Source organism: Arctopsyche grandis, chromosome 1 (assembly GCF_051622035.1).
Source record: "Arctopsyche grandis isolate Sample6627 chromosome 1, ASM5162203v2, whole genome shotgun sequence".
Classification (NCBI taxonomy): Eukaryota; Metazoa; Arthropoda; class Insecta; order Trichoptera; family Hydropsychidae; genus Arctopsyche; species Arctopsyche grandis.
Window position 1 is genome coordinate 33,664,194 of NC_135355.1, and position 13,974 is coordinate 33,678,167.

Consider the following 13,974-nt stretch of genomic DNA (forward strand, 5'->3'; position numbering starts at 1 on the left):
CATTTGAACAGCTACCACTACACTACCCTACAATGGAAGAACGCTTGCAACTCAGCCGAATGCCGAGCCAGCAACACACTGCCATATCCAGAGACATCTGAACATAGCCGAATGCCGAGCCAGCAACACACTGCCATATCCAGAGACCTTCTGAACATAGCCGGATCCAGAGCAACGACACATTGCAGATCCAGCGGCCATCACAACACCAAGTCAACAGCCAATAGCCGCTTCGAGAAAACTTCCTCAAATATCCTAATACACTTGTACAATATTTAGGCAAACAATAAAACAACTTAAAACAAGCACAACAGTGTTTCGTTAGGCTGGGATACGGTCAACACTACCTACCCTGCCTACAAATCCACTACCGATGGACGTGTGAAACAATGCATACCCACCCATACAGCACTGAGCCTAGTACCCGGCGCATATTCTGGTATTTTGCCTCAAAAGCTGGCCAAAAAGCAAAAATTCCAAATTTCAAAAATTGAGTTTATGTTGGGGTCCCAAACAAGATAGATAAATATGACGTTACGCTTTGAAGTACTTACCTAGGTTAAGTTCGCTAGCCAAATGTAGTCGCAGTCGAATCCTGTCATTTGTGTGATATGCTTGTTTTTGTTCGCGGCATTTTGTTGTTAAACAACTTTTCTTGTGATTATTTTTATGCTATAAGTGTTTTGGGTGGAAAACTTAGTATAGACGTTGAAGGACAAGATATATACACTAGATTAAACTAAGTTTTATTCCTTTTAAAATATTATTTTACATGTTTCACCCTGTCAATAACCCCTACTATTTTCACTTAGGTTTTCTTTACTTTTTTGTAAAAATTGATGTTTTTAAACGTATTGTGCTTATTTTCGCCGAATCAAATTTATGTTGTGGCGGCTCGCTATACGACATGGTCGAGTTTGGTCACCTTCCTGCGAGTTGGGGACCAACTCGGCTGTGTTCAGAGCGACTACCTCAATCTGCCTTCAGCTGTCATAAATAAAACACGTGCATTAGCATGCCAGTCGTCTCATTCGTTCATCCCCCATAACTGGTGACCCCCGACTTCGAGCCACGCAGCCTCGATTAATTCAGCATGCCGCCACTCACCCCTGCCTCGCCGAGCCAGGCGGGAAAGCTACCCACCGCGCCGCCATCGACACAGCACGTCGCAGCCCGCGGGTGACAATAAACGAGCAGACACGGCTACCTAACTACCTACCCACCTACCGACTGGAGTCCAACCACAACGTCGATGACAGGTGCTTAAAAAAATGGGGGAGCGAATGATACGACGATCTTGACAGCTAGATGTGGAGTCATGCGCGATCCAGTACACATAGAACGGTCATCCAGCACCACAAGACATACACCACCTCAGCACCATCATCATCATCAAGGCCCCGTCCGTCCCCAGGAGCGTCATCACGCCGAGACGGGCGGCAGCGCTACAACACCTCCACGAGCCACAACGACTCACGGTCCAGCTCGGAGTATCATCAACCACATCGATGCCCCTGCCGCCCCCGCCGCCCCACCAACCGACATCAGCCTCGGAAGAGCGGCGCCGGCCATCGGCGCCGCCAAAAAAAATAATCAATAATAATTAAGCGTACTTTTGAACTAAATTTTTTACTTATTTATTTATATTCCAGTTTCTGAGGATTCTGTCATGTCTATGTCCCGAAATCATCTACATGATATAATAAGAGGAAGCACTGAAAGGCTTTTTATTAAAAAATTTAAAGGTTTAGAAGAAGAAATCTAGTAATTATTAAACAGTGCGCTCCTGCGAAATTAGAGGAATTTCGAAAAATTATCAACAATTTTAAGATTGTTTACAGTCGTCAATAGCTAGCATGTAATAGTACAGAAAGCTATTTTCTGGTAAAAAAATATTTTTGACCAGGTTTTCAGGCCAAATACCACTCAGGCACGGCACAGAGTGAGAATAAAGACATCTCTGCACACGGCACGCCTGGAACTTCTTTATATAAAGCCACGCAGCAGCACGCAACGCCAAAGTAAACCTCTGGAGTTCAACCAGATCACTTCTCCGAAGCTCAACCTCTTCGTACATACAATAACCATTGTAACAATTGAACAAAAATAAACGATCCTCTTACAAACACAAACGGTGTTTTCTTAGACCGGGACACGGTCAACACATCTGTTCCGCGTACTAAACAACTAAAAATATTTATAAACATACATACATACTTACATACAAAGTCTCTTTCGAAATTATATATTAGATTTTATAACTGATTGAACGTCTTATTATTGAAAAAAAAGTGTTTGTATTAGAAATTATGAATGGCCCCCAATTTTGCCAATTTCCTGGACCTGCCCCTTGGATTTGTATGCGGGTGTGCGAGTAATCTAGTCCTGCCAACTTAAAACCATGTAATAATAAAAAATGCTAAATCTCTATTTTACAATTGAATTTTTCGCATATCTGGCTATCTTCGGTAATGTTTTAGATGCTTTTATATATCTACATATGTATATAGATTAGGAGAAAGCTTCAAAGGCTGGCCGCTCCTTTTTAAAGAGGTTAGGTATGCATCTGTCAGTCATTGTATCTGTATCTCTGATGCTGAATCTAACTAAAAATCTTAAATAAACTGGAGGTTTCGGTCGAATACACCACGATGACGTGTCGACTTTGCCTATGCTCCATTCCAGTGGAATCTTCAATTCCCATCTACGAGAATACGGAGTCTGGAGAAATGCAGGAACTTATCTCGAACTGCTGTCACCTGCAGGTCAGATGCTCCTATTCACTCTGTGTGTTCAAATCGGTTTCCATTGTCATACATGCAGTATATATTTCCATTGTAGGTGAGAAAGTATGATGGACTGTCTCGGGCAATATGTTCGTCGTGTAAATGCAACTTGGCATCGTTCGCTCAATTCAAAAAGATCTGTGAACAGAGTGATAAAAAGGCGAGGGAGAGATCTATCAATTGTTTCAATGCAAAGGTGGAGGAAGTTTTACTGGATGATATTGTTTGGGAGGACAAATCTAAATCACAGCTGTGTAATTTCCCCAATGGTAACGTGGATAGTGGAAAAAATCTAGTCGTCAACAAATTTCCATTGAATGTAGGAAAATATTCTAGGGTAATTTTAATATATTTTATTTGACTTTTTACATAGATATATACCAGGAAGGCCAGACAGGTAGACCCCAATGCGCCTTCCTAGACAATTAATTACAAGTATTGCAGAATTTTTATTATACAAATCACTATATTTAGAGAGTCTGGAGAACACGAAACTAACAATTAAATAATTAATAAATGAATCCATTGAGACATCTACGGATTTGTACTTGTACATAAATTTTTACATATTGTATATAAATCAAATTCAGATATTTGTGACAGCGGGTTGGACGATTCTTGCCAATTTGAGTAACCGTTTCAACAATGAAAATCAGATAAATTGGCAAACTCTGATAAGAAACGATCGACTTGGAGTCACAAATATACAAGTCTACCCAGCAGTATTAAAGATTAGCATGGGATCAAACCCAGTAATCTCTCGGTGCTAAACATTAACACAACATCCGAGCCATACTGCTGGCTATGTTTTACATTAAGTTATGACTACCTTTTTAAAATTGTCTTTTATACGAAAGCAATCTAAAAAGATTAAAGACACCTAGAAAGTTATTGTTTAACCCTTTGAGTGCTGACGTCTTTTCTGTTGAAAGCCAGCCATGCTGAAAATTTCGCCAACATTTCTAATTAGAATTATTTTTAAATCCAATAGAAAGCAGGTATCAAAATTGTACCTGCCTAGATAACTGCCGAGGATTTTGAGTTTTGTATAGGTGTGTTTAGACTCTCTATTATATCTTGCAACAATTTAAATAACCAAAAGAAATCTATTAATGAATGTATTTTTCTTAAACTAGTTACATCTTCTTCATTGTTGTTAAAATGTAATGCTCACAATCTAAATGCCAAGTCATAATCTAAATTACTCGGCAGCTAAGGATTTCCATCAGGAATTCTGCTATGGTTATAAATTCAGTAAACCAGTTTTCATAAACGTTGACAAATGAATGACACGGATTACACTACTCATAATCAATGTATATTTTTTTGATGCTACCTGGAAAGGCTTTGCGGGTAGTATTCTTGTTTACTTTGAACATGTTCAAAATACAACGCCTATCAGCCTGTGAACTTGAACATGCAAAACGCCGAACGGCGTTGGTCAGCATTCAAAGGGTTCAAAAATAAATATTTCATTTATATGAAAACTTTACATACTGTTACCATATATCATTAAAGATTTATTATGAGATTTGGGGATGGGGCAATTTTTTTTCTACAATTATATAAAATATAAATATTTTTATCGGTATTTTTTATTTCAGTCGAATAACTTCACAAGTAAAGCTGAAATTCTGGCAAAAGTATTTTTATCAAAAAATTCTAATATATCCAAATTTGCATGTGACTATTGCAAAATTATATTCAATGATAAATCTGAATTAATATCACACATTTTGACGTGCAGTCAAATGACCTCTCGTAGATGTAATGTACTTGCAAAGCGAATTGTAAATAGTAGAAAAATTAATCAAAACTTGAAATCGAACACGCCGAAAAGATCTTTGAAATGTGAAATATGTTCAAGATCTTTTGCAAAAAATACTGCATTTGCAATCCATATGAGACGTCACACCGGAGATAAACCATTCAAATGCGAAACATGCTCAAAACGCTTTGTGGCCAGTAGTGATTACAGAAGACATATCAAACTTCACACCAGAGACAAATTATTTAAATGTGAAATATGCTTAAAATGTTATACAACTAATTTCACCCTGAGGGAACATATGAAGAGTCACATGGGAGACAAAAAATTCAAATGTGAAATCTGCTCCGCATGTTTCATACGCAAAAGATGTTTAATAGAGCATGTAAAACGTCACGTTGGAGACAAATCATTCAGATGTGAATTATGTTCAAAATGTTTTGTAACCAACAAAGAATTGGCAATTCACATGAGACGGCACACCGGAGAGAAACCGTTCAAATGTGAAATTTGCTCGAAATGCTTCGTGGACAATAGTAGCTTTAAAAGGCATATGAAACGACACACCGGAGACAAGCCATTCAAATGTGAAATATGTTCGAAATGTTTCGTACATAACAGCAACCTCAAAATACACATGAAACGACACACCGAATCCAAGCCATTCAAATGTGGAACATGCTCAAAATGTTTCGCGGATAATATCAGCTTCAAAACACACATGAAACGACACACCGTAGATAAGCCATTCAAATGTGAAGTATGCTCGAAATGTTTTGCAGGCACTAGTGACTATAAAAGACACATAAAACTTCACACCGGAGATAAACCATTCAAATGCGAAATTTGCTCAAAATGTTTCGTGGACAACAGTAACTGTAAAAGACACATGAAACTACATACAGGAGACAAACCGTTCAAGTGCGAAATATGCTCGAAATGTTTTGCGGATAACAGTAGCTATAAAACGCACATTAAACGACATAAAGGAGAGAAACCTTTCAAATGTGAATTATGCTCGAAATGTTTTGTAAATAATAGCAGCTTTAATGTACATATGAAATCTCACACCGGAGACAAACCGTACAAATGTGAGGTGTGCTCAAAAGGTTTTACAACTAATTTTAACCTGAGAGAACATATGAAACGTCACAGCGGAGACAAGCCATTCAAGTGTGAAATATGCTTAAAATGCTTTGTAAGCAAAAGTAACTTTCAAGCACATATGAAACGTCACGCAGGTGATAAGCCGTTTAAATGCGAAATATGCTCGAAATGTTTTGTCGAAAATGGTAATTTTAAAACGCATATGAAACGACACACTGGATCCAAACCATTCAAATGTGAAATATGCTCAAAATGTTTAGTGGATAAAAGTAGCTTTCAAACACACATGAAACGACATAACGGAGACAAACCACTCAAATGTGAAATATGCTCAAAATGTTTTGTGGGCAATAGTGACTACAACAGACATGTGAAACGTCACACTTGAGACAAACCAGTCATACATGCTTGATGTGACCAAGCGTCTCGGATTTGGGTTGTTCGTCCCGCATTGAACATCGTCCCGGAAAGTGTCCCGCACTTAGATATACATAAGTATAACTTTGTTAAAGTACAAAGTGGTTGGTTCCTCTTACTCATTTATTATATAGGTAGATAGCGTGATGCTGTGAATATATGAGCCGTTGTGTTTTAAAATGGCCCTAGTCCAATTTTGTAAAAATTGAATTTAAGCTAGAATTTGGTAAATATGGATGTATTCTTTTTAATTTATAAAAAATAAAATTAAAATAGTATATCCCCATGATATGAACAAAAAAAATTCACTATAAAATGTTATTGTACAATTTTTACCGTTGAAAGTGGCGTCAGTCCACCTACTATTTTATGTTTGTATATGTATATAAGTTCTCGATTATTTATTAATCAGTTACTAAGAAAAATGTATAATTTGTATATAGAAATATGCATGGAAAAATCATCATTTGTCAGCCATTTATTTTAGTCGTAAATTTTAATTTACGTATGCTTTCATCTTCTGCTGAAAGACACTTGCCAAAATTGTGATTTTCTAAATATGATATGTATGTAGATTAAAGTTAACTCTGATATCGAAGAAAATTCGAAATTGACGAAACAACACGCCGTTCATTTGAGAAGTGCTGAACTGCCTAGAAAATCTTTTATGATTGCATATCAATAGATGACATTTCAATGAAAACAGTTTTATTTATCAATTATATAACCACCATCTTTCTGCACAATAATTTTTCAACGTTCTACAATCTTGTCGATTGCATTTTTGTAGAAAGAGTCTATCTTAAAAAAATCTTTGTCTATCTTAAAAAAAGTTCGTGAGATCATTTTCGACAGCTTCCACGAAATTAAGATTTTTGGAAATTGAGCTATTCTGTAGAGATCGTAACAAATGAAAATCTGAAGGAGAAAATGACAGTTCACTTCAAATATAAATTTTATATTAGGTCTGTATAATTGTTTTAAGTTCCATTATAAATGCACATTTTCAGTTCCAAAAACACTATTTCGGTTTTGACATTATTCACAAACTGTTATCACTACTTTTAATTTGTTATGGCCAGAATCTCGGAAAAGCAAAATAAATTTATTACAGACTACCAGTATTTCTTAATATTGTAAAACGCAAAGCATTAAATATCTCGCAATGAAAAAAATGGACGCCACTTTCAAATATCATGGCTCATTTTTTTTCCTCGTGCGTCATTTGCTGCACACCGGCTGCAGTTTGCACAGATCAGTATTGAGTTAGCAAGCCAGTATTATATCTGTGCTCGATTTGCATAAAATATAAAGTGGAGACAGGATTAATAGTATAAATTGTGGAATAAATGTCATTATACGATATTGGGATTGGCTCTATATGTTTGTTTTCCCCTAAAAAGGTAAATAATAAACATTTGATATTGAGTATATGTATGTATGAACTGGTTTATAATATTCGGTTTTTTGCTTATTTTTAATAATAATTTTATTATTATTTTTAATAATAATTTTATTATTATTTTTAATAATCATTTTATTATTATTTTTAATAGTAATTTTATTATTATTTTTAATAAAAATAAATGGTCAGTAGCCACCTATTGCCATTTTGAATGAGTCGATTATAATTGATTTTTAACTAATTATCAAGAATATAAAGATGCGCTACCCTCGCGTCTGGTGTTTGTACAATGAAGTGCAGGGGAATGTCAGAAACATAAACTAAAATAGAAATAAAGTGTTGACTGTAAATATATAATAAAGAAAACAAAAAATTATAATATATTAAATATACCTTAACCCTTTGGCTGCTACGAGGTTTTTCAATGTCCAAGCGAAAAATGCTAACATTTGTAATTATTTTGAAAAAAATTAAATATAATATTTTTTTTTACATACTTACTTCGCCGAACGCTTGTAATTTTTATAATACTTTATATACATTTTTAGAAGCAGTTATGGACTCGTGCTCTCTCTTTCTGTCTTGCTTTTACATGCGTGCGTGCGAAAGAGATACCTACATATATACACTAAATAAGTTTTGACGATTATTTTCCGACGCTTTATTTTTTTCAATAATCTATTTTTAGACATCGATGTATCCTAACAAAATGCGATATATTCGAAACAGGTAGCGGTCTTTCTCTCTTTCTTTCTTGGTTTTAATTGTGTACGTGTGAGCGAGACACACAAGGATGTGAAGTTTCTAATAATCAAATATTTTTTCAACATGTATCATAAACATTTTGTATGCATTTCAGTTGCATTCGATTGATTGCATGAATTCGTGACGTCTCGTGACCTATATAATTGAAAGCGGATTTCTATTGTTTTTTGCCATTTATTTTAACTCTGCAAAATGATATCGGACAGTGAAAGTGATGAAAGCGAAATAATAGCTCCTCGCCGAGGAACTCGACCAATCAGCAGCTCTACTGATTCTGAAAATGAATTTATCGACAATAATCAATTCCCAAGTAATAACTCCTTATATGACATTGACAACGAACTCGAAATTTACTTTGATGATGAACCCGAAATTGAAGAGCTTTTATTTAAAAAATTGATAAATGTTTATAAAGCTTGATTGTAAAATAAATATAAATACGTATACAAAAAAAATGTTTCGTGCCACTGATGCGCTGGTGGCTCAAAGAAAGTATTGAAATACGACAATTAATGACGAAAACAACGATCGTCGTAGCAATCTTCGCCGATTTCAAAACAACGATTTATCGTTGTTGTAGCAGTCAAAGGGTTAAACACCTGACTATTTACTATCTTCTTTATTTACCATTTTTTTCTTTTGCGTCATCACTGAAATGTAACTTTTAATTAAATCTCTTATCTTGTACATTTTTTATGTGCAAAATAAGATATTATTAGAGTAAAACAACCACTTCTGGTTGAATGATTTTGATTTTCGTATTGCTGACCCGGTCCGAGCGGATTCATTTGGGGGTTCAGAGGGGGGGGGGGGGCATCTGCTCCCTCTAGATTTGGCCAGGCCAGGAACATGTATGGCGTGATACTATGATTTTTAAATCGATTATTCCTTATTAAAAGTTTGGGCCGGCCGGCCAAAACTGCAATAAGTTAAAACATGTCGATCAGAAGCTTCTTCCAAAAAAATAATATATATATAAAAACAGATGTGACGTGTGGATATGTGAGTATGTGGCAGACTCAGGCAGTATATGTCTGAGTATTTCATCAGGTAAAAGTCGAGTTAATTCAGGGCACAGCAATACTATTGGCATCGCGAAGAGTAGCCAATCACAGGATGGAGCGGGTCGACCGAGCCTCCCTTCCGACCTAGCGGTCTCCGTCCTGTCGAGGGTTTTCACTTTTACCACCCAAACTATATAATAAAAACAATTTATTCTAACAAAACACAACCGTGTTTCGTTAGGCCGGGATACGGTCAACATCCATACCCCCGCCTACAACCTAATTTCGTATAGTACAAGTTGTGCTATATTCCTACAACATCAATGATCACGACCATTGATATAGAATAACCGTAGGTGCGCCCTCACGCTCTATGCCGGTCTTCCTGTCGGCGCATGCATATACATGGGGCATGCACAGTTTGTCTCATTAGCTAGTGGGCTTCTAAGTCGGAAGGTCTATTAGCTGGGGACGCGACAATTGGTGCAAGTCCAAAAGGTTCAACGACAAAATGTACCCGAAAATAATTCCACTGACAAAATGTACCCGCGACAAAATGTAAACGGAAATAATGTTCAAGCGACAAAATGTTCAAAAATCCTAAATTATCCTATTTTAATGGCAAAATTAACTTTTTTTTGTACTACATATATTTATCGATGTATATGGTACTTTTTATCGTATAGATCGCGGATGTTATTAAATTATTATAAATTAAATGTGTTCTCAACCGTACCAACATATTCTTATTTAAATTGAACAATTACATTTTAAGCGTGACTCATTGAATATTATTTTAAGATGTCATTGAATTAGTATAAATGTCAGGGGTTCTCAACCGTATCCAATATTTTCTTATTTAAATTGAAAAAAAAAACTTTCTAAGCGTATGAGCTGCAGATTACATTGCATTAGTTTATATGGCAGGGCTTCTCAACCGTCTCCAAAATTTTCTTTAGTTCAAATGAATAATTTACTTTTTATCGTACACATCGCGGGCGTTATTAAATTAGTATGAATGACAGGGGTTCTCAACCGCATCCAATTTTTTCTTATTTAAATTGAAAAAAAAAAGTTTTTATGCGTATTGCAGATGTCAATGAATTAGTTTAAATGTCAGGGGTTCTAAACCGTATCCAATGTTTACTTTTTTAAATTGAAAAAATTACTTTTTAAGCGTATGTCATTGAATTAGTTTAACACCCTCACAGATGTGCGAAGACCTCTGTGAGGGACAGTACATATAAGATAATTATAAATTTTAGAGTTAAGTAATTAAGATGTATTTTTAAAATTAGCTAAGATAATATATAAATAAATAAACGTTGAACGCCACGTTTTATTTTGATAAAACAGTTCCCAGCCGGTGGTCACGTGTATTTCGAGTTTTAACATTGAATGTGACCTTTACGGCGTCTCTAAATCAAATTCACATAATTTTTTTCCAAAATTTTGTTTAAAAATGCAATTATTTTATTTCTTCTGCAAATAAGTCTTCTAGTGTACATTCGCAAGCTATATGTATAATGAAAGTTTTTTTAAACTTAATAATTCATTATACAATTATAAGGCAAGAATATCAAATATTAATTTAGATAAATTTAATGTATTATTTTACAGTCAAGTCTCGAATTACGACTATTCGGATTTATGATGGAGATATTTTACTTAGTGTTTAGCAAAAAACAAATGTATGAATCGGACATTGTATTGTAGAAAAAAGGAGGTATGTAAAAAAGGCAGACATTAGAAATTTACAGCTAAAATTATTTTTACATACCTTCTTTATGTTTCACATTAATATTGCATCATTTACAACTAACTATTATGCGTAAGGGTTGCATACAAAATTTAATTTTGACATGTAAAAGACATACGATTGATGTAAAAGGCAATTAAAATGTAAATGTAAAAAAAATCACGCGCGTTGAATAGAGATGGCAAAACAATAATAAATTTTGAAATTAGTTCTATGATTGACAGATGAATTGTCTACACAAATGGACGAAAATATGTAAAAAGACAAATGGGTTATAAAATTTTACTACCCTCATGTTAGAGGCTATTGAATGAATTTTTTTCTTTGCGTAAAACCCTAGGACAATAGGCAAATGGTGGGTTCGAAATCTCTTCAATGTCCTCTTCAACGTCGGTTTGTAAGCAATGGAATAATAATTTTTAGCTATTCACAGTTGATAAGCTCGATCACATTTATTATAGAAATGTATACATATATGTATGTAATAAATTGATAATTACTCTGGTATTATAAAGTTCTAATAAGGTTATCAAGTTAACAATACTTGTTCACCATCACACCGCAAAATGCCTATGTTGAACGTGTGTTCTCATTAATTACATAAAGCTCAGTGGACAGATGAGCGCAATTCTCATTCTATTGACACAGTGAAAAGCGTGTTATAAAAAAGTGTATGTATTATAAAATGTCGTGCATTGAACTATATATAAGAGTCAAGTTTTATTGTTATTGTTAAGAAATATTTTGTTGTTATTGTTTTATTGTTATGGCTAGAAAGTTTAATAATATAACTCTTAAATCAAATCGCCACCCTGGCACTTTGATTGATATAAACATTGTTTTTCGAGTACAATTAAAAAATATTTTGACTAAAATTTCACATAAAATTTTGTATTCCAAATATTGTGAGCAGAATCTCGTTCTAACACTCGAATAGTAATCTGAGCACATTCAAAACTTAAAAGACGTTTAGTGAAATTTATTGGCTTTTTTATCTAAAACCACCCAAAACTTCGAAAGAAAACATTCTTTGAACTATTGACCATACACACTTGAGGATACATAAAATGAGGGAACTCAGCTTAAATGAATAGTGATCTCTAAATTCACATGTTAAAATTTGATAGTTTTTTGACATACATGGATTTAGAATTGCTAAAAGGAAATGTTGCTGTTTACACACAAACACGGGTTTTGCAGAGTATTAGCTTTTGCAGAGTATTTATTTTAGGTGTATTAGATGTTGAAGAGGATTAGGCAAAATCAAAGATGTTGAAGAGATTAGTTCAAGTGAGAATATTTATTATCATTTGATTTTTTTTATAAATATTTGAACTACCAATATTAGGATACAACTTATTACTTTATCTATGTACGTAGTAACAATAGATGAAGTTTTGTGATCATGCGAAAATTCGAACTCGAGATTTTGACTGATTCGAACTCAGAATCGATCGCTGATCACGTATTCATGATCTAGAAAAAATGTGTGTGTGTGTGTGTGTGTCTGTGTGTGTGTGTGTATTTTGGGGATTTTTTAGCACGGTTAGTCCTATCGAAATGAAATGAAATATATCAAATAAATCATATCGGTAAATGAAATTCTTATCGACACGTCGTAATTTTTTTTCAAATTTTTAAGTTGACCGGAAATGGTACCTCCCCTTATAGGTGTCCTCTTTTTTTTAAGTTTTTGAATTCAATTATCTCCCAAACCACTAACTGAATCAGACTGATTTTCCTCCATATTCAGCCTACTTATATTACCATTTCGCACCAACATTAATTTATAGAGACTCTTATTCCAGGTAAGAGAAAAGCATTGAAACAATAACAATATTTGAATTTTTTAATATATTTTTTTATACAACAGAACTCAAAAAACAAATTGGAAAAAGGTCATAATATACTTCACTGAAATATTTGCTTGTATTATATTTTTAAACTTTTTATTTGGAAAATACATATCAGTACATTGGGAAAACATTGGGAAATTTGGAAATCAGGTAATATTCCTCGACCGATATTGAAAAAAAGTATGTACGCTACATATTTTATTGATATAACTTTATTTCAGACTTTAGATATGAAACAGGGAGCTGAGCTATACTCCAGTTCTGTATTTCTTTCAACCCGACATGTTGTCGGTTTATCAAAGGAAATTTTTTTGTCTTCAATTGTTTCTCTCGTCGAAATAAATCAATTAATTAAATCATTTCAGAGGTAAATTTTATCGGATAATGTCTTCAATTGTTTCTCTCATCGAAATAAATCAAATAATTAAATCAATCTCAGAGGTAAAATTTATCGGATAATGTGTGATTATTAATTTTATTTCGACGAAAGAAAAAAAACTCTTTGACAAATCACCGACATTTTTTTTGTTAAATATTTCATTCGACGGCGAAACACAGTAGTGTATCGTGACGACTTATAAGAAACAATAACAAGGTTTTTTTCGCTCGTAATTATAATATTTCTCTGGTTGTAATGCGTATCGTCGTAATTCAAAACATCGTTGTAATTCAAAATATCAACGATGATCTAATTTTAGCTCAATCTCGCTCGTTAGCTTAATTTTGATATTTAATTTCAATTTTTTTATTTAATTTTTATTTCAATATTTTGTACGCTACTGGTTTTAAAAGTTGGCCCAAAATCGTCGTTGGTTTGGTGCGTACGGACCATAACGCGATGATTCAAAACCTATGCGTAAAAATATATTCAATTTTTTCATCAAATAAAATAAAATATGTTTATATGTACTTTTCAAGTATTTATTTTCTAAATAATAATTTTAATACACAAATACATAAATTGATAAAAAAAAATGAGAAGTAAACGTAAATAAAAAAAATATAAGACAATAAGAAAACGTTGAAAATTAATTGATAAATATAAGTATTCATCCTTGCTATAATACAAGTAGACAATAATTACAAAAATTACACAATTCACATGAA

The 13,974-nt window shown here is 33.8% G+C and overlaps 1 protein-coding gene across 1 annotated transcript; it reads left to right on the forward strand.

Annotated features, from left to right (window-relative positions):
- The first annotated feature begins 2,510 nt into the window (after positions 1-2,510).
- Positions 2,511-6,543, forward strand: LOC143918072 (uncharacterized). The gene is made up of 3 exons (XM_077439759.1): positions 2,511-2,765; positions 2,842-3,123; positions 4,391-6,543. The coding sequence occupies exons 1-3, from the start codon at positions 2,652-2,654 to the stop codon at positions 6,047-6,049; spliced, it is 2,055 nt and encodes a 684-aa protein (XP_077295885.1). The 5' UTR covers positions 2,511-2,651; the 3' UTR covers positions 6,050-6,543.
- The last annotated feature ends 7,431 nt before the right edge of the window (positions 6,544-13,974 follow it).